This window comes from Zootermopsis nevadensis, unplaced genomic scaffold, assembly GCF_977971745.1.
Source record: "Zootermopsis nevadensis isolate Lab colony 2312 unplaced genomic scaffold, Znev_1.0 Znev_ptg000025l, whole genome shotgun sequence".
Lineage (NCBI taxonomy): Eukaryota > Metazoa > Arthropoda > Insecta > Blattodea > Termopsidae > Zootermopsis > Zootermopsis nevadensis.
The window spans coordinates 13279802-13291098 of NW_028259157.1; the positions used below are offsets into that span (position 1 = coordinate 13279802).

General features: G+C 36.4%; 1 protein-coding gene across 2 annotated transcripts; it reads left to right on the top strand.

Annotated features, from left to right (window-relative positions):
• Positions 1-627: 627 nt before the first annotated feature.
• Positions 628-10785, top strand: Galphai (G protein alpha i subunit). Of its 2 annotated transcripts, XM_022058679.2 has the most exons (7): positions 628-1179; positions 2513-2697; positions 3624-3910; positions 4233-4327; positions 4593-4781; positions 4894-5088; positions 6320-10785. In XM_022058679.2, the coding sequence occupies exons 1-6, from the start codon at positions 1059-1061 to the stop codon at positions 5082-5084; spliced, it is 1068 nt and encodes a 355-aa protein (XP_021914371.1). In that variant the 5' UTR covers positions 628-1058; the 3' UTR covers positions 5085-5088; positions 6320-10785. The 2 variants fall into 2 exon arrangements, with proteins under 2 accessions (XP_021914371.1, XP_021914369.1); XM_022058677.2 differs by having other exon boundaries at positions 4894-10785.
• Positions 10786-11297: the final 512 nt, after the last annotated feature.

Consider the following 11297-nt stretch of genomic DNA (forward strand, 5'->3'; position numbering starts at 1 on the left):
GCAATGAATACTGGATTAATATTCCTAAATAGACCACCACCATTGCTTCCAATTACTGCTCATATCATTTGGTACTGTCTAAGTTAAAACTGTTGTTACTTAAGTTGGTTCAAAATTATGTAAGTTAAAAAAATTTTGTACCACCGATATGGCTGCACCCTCCAGGACATCAATAGAGATACCATGGTTACATCTGAAAACAAAAATATTTTGAAGCAAATTAGGAGAACTACATCCAGGATACAACACTGCATCTCCAGGTGTTACATACAGATGCAATTATGAATATGGAAGTGATGCAGTCATCCGAAACTTGGTAACGACGTACACCATGCGATCTCAACCCAGCTCACCATCCAGTGTATATATCGGAGAACAGAGTGTATACATTCAAGCTCTATGATCTTAAAAAGTTAAACAAAAGAATATAAAGCGGATGCATTAATCATATTGAAGTATTTATTTATATAAGAACCATTAATAATTGCTTTTATAATCGTATGCATTTTCTCTATGTGAAAAAGCACGTTATCGACTCCTCAAACAGTAAGAAATTAAGAGAATTTATTTATGCCAATGTTGGTCATAGTAATCAAATATGGCCAACGTATGTAGGAATTTAGAGGTCATTAGTGAGCTTATGGGTAACATGTAACTGCTCAAGTTTAGGCAAAAACTATTATAATATTCAATACCACTTAATATAATAACTGGTAGTATTAAACTTGCCTGTTCCTTTATTTGATAGTTTAGAAATTGTAATATTTTTTTTTATTAATATTTGTCATACTAGTTTGGTAAACATGTTGTGACGAAACTGAACGTGCGTCTGATGTGTTTGCTAAACGAAAAGAAATTATTTATACATGACAAGATATTGAAAGAACGTTCGTATTACAGAGTAGTCGATGAAGACATTAAGGATTGTTTTAAAAATAAGTATATGCACTGTGAGTTGAACAAATAGCCATTTTTAAAGTAAAATATCCGGTGCGTACTCTTTCTTTGCTGATTGAAAACCGGGTGGAGTCTATCAATCTACAAGTGCGAACTTCGAAATGGGGTGTGCTGTCAGTACAGCTGTAGAGAAGGAAGCTGCCGAAAGGTCTAAGAAGATAGATAAAGATCTGCGAGCAGATGGAGAAAGAGCTGCAAGAGAAGTTAAACTTTTGTTACTAGGTAATTATCAAGTGAGAATGTTAAATCATGGCCATGACACGTTATCTTTTATGATACAGAGCAACATCTATAGTATCTGCAGAAAAGTAGGTGTATATTACTTAGCACTTTAAAATATAAAACATTTTTTTAGTCATAGAGGAAAGACTACCAAAGTTATGCAATACTTACAGTTCCAGATGCAGTGCTACCTCTGCAGTTGATACAGAATTATAAAAAGTTGCCAGATATCTGTGGGTTATTTCTCATAGAATTTTTTTCTTGGTATTTTAATAAAAACATACGCAATTAAAAAAATAAGAGGCAGAGGATTTCTCCTCTAGCCTTTGCATCCAGACTGGCTCTGGGTCCCATGGGCACTGGGGTCCTTTCCTGGGGGTAAAGTGTGGCTGGGGCGTGATGCTGACCACTCGCCCCCATCTAGTGCTGAGTTCAAGAATGAGTAGGAGTTATATCTTCTCTTTCCTCAAGTCACCTACATGATGTGTGGTGGGAGTGCTTTACTCATACATTGTATAGTGAAATTTTATTGATTTTGTATTAAATGAAAATTTTGAAATGAGTTCATGTTGTGTCAGGTATGAAGTTGCCATGAGGTGGTATACATCTTTCTCTAGTTATATATATTTTAGGGTGACATTTGTTTTAACTTGTAATGAATGACAGTCTCTGCTACTGCACATCCTATACTCATTCACCTTATGTGTTTCAGATTATGGTTATTCAGTTGCGTAATATAATTTTGTAGAATATTGTCATTGAACAGTAGTTTTTACATTCAGATACACTTGTTGTGTCATGCCATATTAAAAATATTGGGTGACAGTGGGGTATATACACTGTCCTGTGTACTGGCTTTGGGAGGGACTGCATCTCTGTCTTATTCAGTCAGTTCTGAAATATAATTTGTCACAAACCAGTTTTCATGTTGTATTATCAGCAGCTGATCATAGGGTGGGGATCATTTTCATCTGAACATGAATTTGCTTACTCATTGTACTCTTATCAATAAAGTAAAAAAATTGTGTTTTATGTTGTATTTCAACATAAATACAGGTTGAATTCTCCAACACATGATTGAAAAGTTCTATTAATCTGTTATAAAATGCAAATGATGCTAGAGGACTAGGTTAAAAATTGTAGTATTTGAGGTTATCATGGCAGCAGTTATGATGATGGCTGTCTTCTGGGTTGTAACACCGTGTAGTCTGGTAGAAGTTTACTGACTTTTCAGAGGGTTAGGAATAAAAATAAATAGCCATGTTGCTGAATACAGAGAACTTGGCACATTATCAAACAAGTGTTTGATAATTGCTTTCCTTTATTCTAACAGGAGCTGGAGAATCTGGAAAGAGTACAATAGTGAAGCAGATGAAAATCATTCATGAGACTGGTTACTCCAAAGAAGAATGTGAGCAGTACCGGCCAGTGGTCTACAGTAACACTATTCAGAGTCTCATGGCCATCATCAGGGCAATGGGGCAGTTGAGGATTGATTTTGCTGAACCCGGCAGAGCAGTAAGTTATCTTGCTGCCAGGACCTTTTTGAAATCCTTATTTAGATTGAGAGGTGGAGGGGGGAACCTGGTGGCCTTGGGATGAGACACAAGACACTCATTCAGAGGGTCCTGGGTTTGATCTGCAGTTTTGTGTGTGTATATTTTTCTGCTCATAAATTGAAGCCTTTAAATTTGAGAATGTGTATAAGAATACCAGCCTCTGCATGTGAAGCTGTGGGTTTCAATTCACAACCATCATTCTCATCATCACTCAGTCATTGGGAGAAGTGGAATCCGCCCTATAGGTGATCTCACCTCATTGTCATCACCGTTATCTTCACCATCTTCAGGAATTATACTTATTAGTCTGTTCTGATGCCAACAACAGTCTCCTGGAACTGGTCTCTCCTGCTTTTGCTTTCAACTCCGATTACACGTACGTCCATAAATTGTAGTTTCTTAGTAAATTATTCTAAACATTTGTTGTCTTCAAATGTATTGTACATAGAAAACAAATCCCGTGTCGTGTGGTACTTTGGGGAAATGTGACATGCTCCAGAAGTGTATTTTGGTTTATTTAATGGGTAGAAGAAATAGAATCTGTTATTTACGGATGGTGCACATAATGTTGGAATATGCCTGTGTAGATTGTACTGAACATTTAAACGTTGTAAAACTCCCATTTATAACATTTTTCTGGTTATAGTTTTGTTTTTCATGGTCTCATGTGGTATTTATTTAACAAAGTACAATAAAGTAATGTCTACTATTGTTTAGCTGTGTCAAGTGGATGTCAAGGTCAGATCTTGAAACGCTGTTTGCTCGTAGCTGGAGCAGAAAACATTGTCTGCTGCATGCAGAGTGGTTTCATGGATACTCAACTTTCCGCATTTTAAATGAGAACATAGCTTAATTTTAATTTGTTCATTCTTGGATTTGTGCTAGGACCATGCCCGCCAATTCTTCACATTAGCGAGTGCAGCGGAGGAAGGAGAGCTAACTCCTGAGTTGGTGATGTTAATGAAAAGGCTGTGGCAAGATGCTGGAGTGCAGCTGTGTTTTGCTCGTTCCAGAGAGTATCAGTTGAATGATTCAGCTGCATATTACCTGAATGCACTGGACAGAATCTCCCTACCTAGCTATGTTCCCACACAACAGGATGTTCTCAGAACAAGAGTGAAGACCACAGGCATAGTTGAGACCCACTTCAGCTTTAAGGGGTTACACTTCAAGTAAGTGTCTTGAATGTGCATTTACCATGTTGCTTCGGTACTTTTCTTTTCCATTCTTGCCCACTTTTCTAAAAGCTGTGCATCTGTGCGACATGCTTTTGTGGATGATTATGTGCGTGTGGGCCTCTTCAGTTTTATTGGCATGTTTTTGAGTACTGGGTATTGCACAGCTGTTTGTCTGCCGCGAAAGAGTTGGATTACTTATGAACGTTAATTTTAGTGCAGAGAGCATCAGAATCATTCATATATGACTTGGAAATTCTAACTGGGGAAGAAGGTCTCTATTTGACTTCAATTGGTCCATTAAATGTCTTTGTAACAGGATGTTTGATGTTGGAGGTCAGAGGTCAGAAAGGAAGAAATGGATTCACTGTTTTGAAGGTGTGACAGCAATCATATTCTGTGTGGCACTGTCAGGTGAGTTTTCGTTTTGCGCACTGTTGTGCCGTATTTATGAGGTGCCTGTAACGTGGGCTGAGGGAAACTACCGCAGCCACAAGCCAGTGAAATGTATACATCAGCTTCACGTAACTGGCAGTGGCAATTATTTGTGAGTAACTTTATCAAATCGCTGTTATTGATATATCACGTAGCTCTATTGCGCAGTATAATCTGAGTATAGACAACCAATTTTCGCATCCAATCAAAAGTTATCGCGCTACTTAACAATGTTTCTCCGCAGGTTACGACTTAGTTTTAGCTGAAGACGAGGAAATGAATCGGATGATTGAATCTATGAAGCTGTTTGATTCTATCTGTAACAGCAAGTGGTTTGTTGAAACATCAATAATCCTGTTTCTGAATAAAAAGGATCTTTTTGAGGAGAAAATAGCAAAGAGTCCTTTGACTATTTGCTTTCCGGAATATACAGGTAAAGCAGACCTAAGACTCGTGCCGAGAATTATACGAGTGTTTAAAACTTTTTTTACTCTTGAAAGTAAGGCTACAGTAAATTTTAATGAAAGCAAAATGTGTTTTTTAAGGTTCAAATACGTATGAAGAAGCTGCAGCGTACATCCAGTTGAAATTTGAGAATCTCAACAAACGGAAAGATCAGAAAGAGATCTACACTCACTTCACGTGTGCTACGGACACCAACAACATCCAGTTTGTCTTTGATGCTGTCACAGATGTCATCATCAAGAACAACCTCAAGGACTGCGGTCTGTTCTGATGAAGTATGTGTGCATGTCGCTGATTCTGATGAGTATATCGCAAAAAAAACATTTCCTGGCAATGAGGTTTCGTCTCACTTTTTTGGAAGCGCTGTGCCTGCTCTATCTTTATGGTGTATTTACAACTTTGCTGCGATGCGAAATCTGATGTGGCTGAAAACATCGTTGCTTTCAAATATCAAGCTTTACTGGTGCGACCTTTCTGTATTGTGCAGAACTTGGGGTCAGTGCCTTGACGAGGAAAGAGGAGTCATACCCCAAATTTGAGGGAGTGTTGGCAAGGCACGTCCTTCCTTCCTTTGCAGAATAGCATTTTAGGCGGCGTCTTCTTTTTATTATTATTATTTTTTAAAATTTTAATTTTATTTATTTATTTTATTACTCTTTGTGTATTGTGATGGCATTCCAGTGAAAAATGTCTTGCTATGGTCTAATCTTGAATTGTGATGATATTCATTGTTTTGTTTGCATCTGTGACGCTTTATATTGATGGAGTATTAAATATTTAATTTGCAACAGCTCCGTAAGTGGATATGACGGTCTTTTTGCCTTCTAAATTCTTGGAATGTAATTAAGATGTGATGAGACATCAGTTTGCTTGTAGACTGAATGCACATGTTTTCATAGTAAAGTTGCTTGTAAGTTGTCAGTAGTGTTGACCCTCTGTACTCATCAGAGTCACTGCGCAGCGACAGAAGGGAGCAAACACGACAGAATGGCACTCATCGTAATACCTACCGCACACATTTGGGAATAATATATATTTTGTACAACTATGTTTTCTATTATGAATAATTTATACTAATGCTTGTAGAGAACCATCCTGAATTGCCTATACCATTTGGTAAGTTTAATGTATATTGTTTTATATTAGCAGAAAATATTATATTACTTAGGTTAACATATTTTGACCTATCGGACCAAGAATTCACAAGACATATCCATGACAGTGGAGACTATAAATAGTTTTAACTTCTTTTCCATCTCACGGTTAACTGTTTCTTTATATGAGACCTTTACATTTTTTGCAAAGAAATTTGACTAAATTAATTTTTATAAAACATAAATTGTGCATTCTACTTTTGAGATCTGTGACAAAAATTCACTTTATATGTAAAGTGAACGTATTTTCTTCTGCAGAATGCTTAAAAGATGAATAAGGGTAATTCTCGTACTCACTTAAAATTTACTTAATATTTCAGTTACAGTGAAATCCTTATTTCATGTTTTGTAGGGAAGAACAGATGTGAAACTCCAGTGCTGAAATGGTTGTACTGCAAGAACTGAATAAGGTTAGTCCTGCGCATGTTGAGAGAATTAAATGTTCGCTTCTAAACTAAAAGAGTCTCTTTAACTTTGACTCACGTGAAGAACAGTTGAAGCTGTTGGTTAAGGTGATATGGTAGGAAACATGAAAGTGTTGTACTAGTGCGACTGAAATTTTGCCTTGAGAGCAGTGAGATATTGTTCATGATAACACAGACAATGTGATATTTTTGTAACCATGAACCTCTTAAATTAAGTGTGTTACATTATGGATTGGCGCGCACAACCATTTCCTGCACCAATTCTGTAACCTTAGATGTCATTTTACAGTGCGGAGAAATAATGAACGTTACTTCAGCAAATCATAGATAACTTCTAAACTATGTAATGTAGTTTAATGAGAATTTCAGCACCTGACTGAAATGCCTCGGAACGTGCATGGTCACAATTCTGTCTTTTGTATTATTCATTCAGTTCTCTGCTTACCTTTTTTATGCTGCTGGAAGGAGCGTTCTTTGTATAGAGTGAAGTCACAGCTCTTGCATTTGGAAGATTTGTGAACGTAATAATTGCTTTTATAAATCTGTTAATATTATTCTTTTTTTTTTTTTTTTACAACTTCAAAGTTTAATGGAAATGTAGGCTATTATAAGAATGGGTAAAACAGGAGAAAATTTGTCTGACATCTTGACATGTCAAACTTGTAGTGTTGCATTGTTTTGTAGTAGGACTGGCGCAGTTTCTGCTACTGGGCTTGTATTTGTTCCATCTTGCTTTGCATCACAAAGTCTCATTTATTGGAGTTTGCAGTGCTGCCACTGCAAGTATTACATATAGAAAGGTGCCAAACGAAAGACCATTTTACTCTTCAAAATAAATTTTCAGTAGTGAATTTTTTTTTGAGCTTGAAACATGAACATTGACGGACACTGCATCACTCTTTTTGTGATGGTAAACAGATCTTGAGATTTCGCATGTAGCAGGACCAACAAGCCCTCATTGTAAAGGTCTGTCATACTGCAAACTGTTATACAAGGCCATGGGCGTGGACAGATCCATGGAGTTATCATAAAAAGCGGTGGAAAAATAATAAAAAATGAATATTGGGATTTTTACAGAAATTAACACAGCATCTGAACTGAAATTCATGAGAACAGTGGAGTATACTTGGATGGACTGTAAACGAAACTAAGAATAGAATGTATGTAAAAATTATATGCATTTGGAACAAAATTTTGAAATATAAAACTAGTTGGATTCAAGAAGTTCACAGAATGGAAACTTTAAAAAAACTCAAACCACATGGATTAAGAAATTGAGGGCAGCCTTTAAAGAGACTTTTGGACAAATGAGCCTGAAATGTTCCAAGAAGTGGCCTAACACTTTGACTGCTAGATGGTGGTGGTGGTAACGATAACTGAATATGACAAGGCAAAGAAAGTGGGGCCTACTCCAAATTTGATGTAATATGTGTCTTAATGCCCAGGTAACACCAATCACAGTTTTAATATAGCCTGCCTGAATTAATTATTAATAATTCATTTCTTACGTATTTTGTATGTCTGTAATGCGAGTAACTAATCGGTACTTAATTTTGGAACTTTAGAATATATATTATGAGTCTCTGTGACATATGGTCACTTTGAAATAGATTCATCCAGTTCCCAAATAAAAAAAAGTATTATCCTCTGATGTGTGGGGAACTTGTGGTCTCTGGGTAAGACAATGGACTCTTATTCAGAGGGTCCTGGCATCAACACCTGGTCATATCTGTGTGCAGATTCGTCTACTCACACTTCTGTTAGTGATAAAACAGGGATGTGAAATATATCTGGCCCCCACAACAATTCAGAGCCCATATTAGACTATAGCCCCTCTGACAGTGATCGTCCTCATGAACACCGTCATTAGGAGTAATGGGATCTGCCCTACAGGTATTTCCACCTCAGAAATGGATTCTAGATGTATCTGAGGTTGACAGAGGCCAGAAAATGTATAACAGACCATCCCCCGAGGCATTACAAACCTACCCATCTTCTGATCTTAGTCAAGTTGGCAGTAAAATGGTGAAAGAACGGTGTGCTATTGTCAGAAGAAATCATGTGAACTTACGCTGCTCTTTGTCACTACTCTGTTTCTAGAAAGATGACTGAATGTATTAACATTTATGTTTTTTTAAGTAGGCCCAGTGTTAGAAATAAAGTGTTTCTGCTTTTAGAATGTATACAGTTGGCAGCGTGGTCCATAATTTTGATAACACAACTGCCTGTATTATATTTTTTTAAGCATGTTTATGTTTTCAAAATTATGCTGTCTTTACAGTGCTGTAATATGGAATCATGTTACTTACTCCTGCCACATATATATATTTTTTTTTTCAAGTGGGGGGAAATCGTGCTAAAATAAACATGAGAATACTGAATATATTTCTTTGGATATTTGGATGAACTATGTAGAGGTACGACTGGAAATTGTTTCCATCACTTGAAAAAGAGTAAATTCTTCTGAGACCTTGTTCATGTATGTCAAATACATACTCCATACAAGTGTAGCACAGAAACTTCATTGCTCCCTTTTAAATTATTCACTGCATACAAAGTATGTTTACTTTCACTGCTGCTGTATAAGTGAAAGGTGAACTTATCCATAGCAGTCATCTGTGTATACATTTAGCATTATAATCTGGAAACATTCCAGAGATTTTTTTAAAATGAATAGCTATTTTATTGGAATACTTTAAACTTTGTATTAAATATAGGTTAAGGAGCATTCATAAATTGCCCAGTGTGTATTATTTGTGATGCCATGATGCGCATGTGCTGACATTAACTAATCAGAAACCTCTTGGCTCGAATCCATGTATTCTTCTCACTGCTGGCATTAGATTGGCACATTTTTGCATTTAACAGTGAATCTCTTGGATATTACATGACATTCCAGGCAAGATGTGCATTGAAAATTACTTGTCTGTCCTTATTACATTGGGTTTAATTTCTGAGGAGACATTCTCACATGTTTTCAGACATTTAACATTCTCATATGCAGGTTCTTTTGAATAACTGTGAGTTACGTGTCTTAAAATGTGGATTGTTAAAGGGAATTTCATATTTGTTACATTGATTCATGTTTGCTGCACAATGTATTGGGATAGGAAATTTAAATTTGGTTTACTAGAACTTGGGTGTCAATATATTCCCGTTGATTCCTGTCATAACAAAGGTCATTCTGAACTATTTTTGATATATCTGTTTTTCATGTTTTGTATAACTGAACTGCTTCCATCCAAATTGGTCCAAATGATGGTCTTCCATTTTTTAGTGCAGGAGGCCATAACAAGCAACGTGTTAGGTCGCCTTATTTTTCACATTCTGAATTTCTGTTTCCTTTACGTTATCTTTTGTTGTACTTGCACAAGAATAACATGTTTTGTCAATCTGTCTGTTCCCTAATATTAAACGTAGCTTGTAATATAACCATGTAAAATATTTGTGTAGAAGAAGTTGACAACATGTCATGTTTTAATCACAAACTGACTATTTTCAGCTTCGTGCAGGTGTTAACGTGTTTAACGAAGGCCAATGTTTCCTGGGATGAACATTATTTTCTATTAAAAGATTTTAATTTGTGAGAATTTGCACAAATAAAATTGCTCAATTAATGAAGAAATTTGTGTTACAACTGCATTTAAAGTTATGCTGGAGGAAACTGGAGCACAGAAGGCTAAGTTAATAAGGATCTTGAACATGAGATGCTTCTTTCTATAAGGATGCTTACTTCTGATTAAGAACAGGCAGTAAGTCATATCTGATGAAGTTAAGATCTTTAATAACCATCTTTAACTCAAGTTATGTTCCTTTACATTTGGCAATCAGTAACTTCCTTCGTTGTCCAGCAATTGATCCATTACGTGTGCAGGTCAGCGAGTCGCTGTATTTCCAGACAGATGTATCCGAATGTTGTCAACTTTTTTAATTTGAGGTCTTGCAATCTTAATACAGTTTGGCCGTAGGCATTTATAGGCATAAAAGTGAAAGAAACTGGAGTTTTAATATGCCCAGGAAATTCTGACTGACACATATGCACATGGTGTGCTTTTGATAAGTATATGCTTGCGACAGTTTTATGTCTCATGATGCAAACATTCAGGGCATATTTGCTTGAAACGTGTTGCTCTGACATTGTAGTGCCATATCTTCCATCTTGAGCTTTAAGTTATATTTCCAAGGAGTTGCCACTTTGTGAAGTTGGTTGCTCTCTTATCTACAGTGTAATTCTATCTTGTCTAATGAGCTTATGAAAGCTTTTGCTACTATTATACAGTGCGTTCAGATCGTACATGTCGCAATATGTGGTTACATCTTGAGCAGCCTACAGTATAAAATTATCTGTGTTATATAAGATTAGTTAATTTTTGTGAATACAATTTTAAGTAAACATGTGGTTTCCATATTTATTGCATTCTCAAGTCCTTACACCTTGTCCATTTCATCACTAGGCAGATCATACAGAAAGGAGACCAGTTACGTGAAATCTGTTTAATAAAACTGGAAACTGTGACTTGTATGAAATGATTGTTGTGCAGCTGTTTCAGGTGAATGACCTTGAGTTTGAAACCGAGGCATTCTTATAACACTTATCCAGTTTTATGATACAGATTTCATGGAATTGGTTTAGGCTCCAAATGGATGAGAGTGGCAGTTCATTTCTTGTCTCGTTTTTGGGTGATGGCACCATGCGGACGTCCTGTCTCCATCTCTGATGTCAAGTAACAACTAACTGGTACTGGGCACATTGCGGCACATGTAACCATGGTATCTAGCCTCATGACTCCGACCAGATTGTGATGAATTCTCAGATGACCTACATTTAGTGAAGAAAGTAATGTTAGCAGTGTCAGTGGTTTGTGTTAAGTACCCAGAATCCTGTGGTGAATTATAACCTCACAT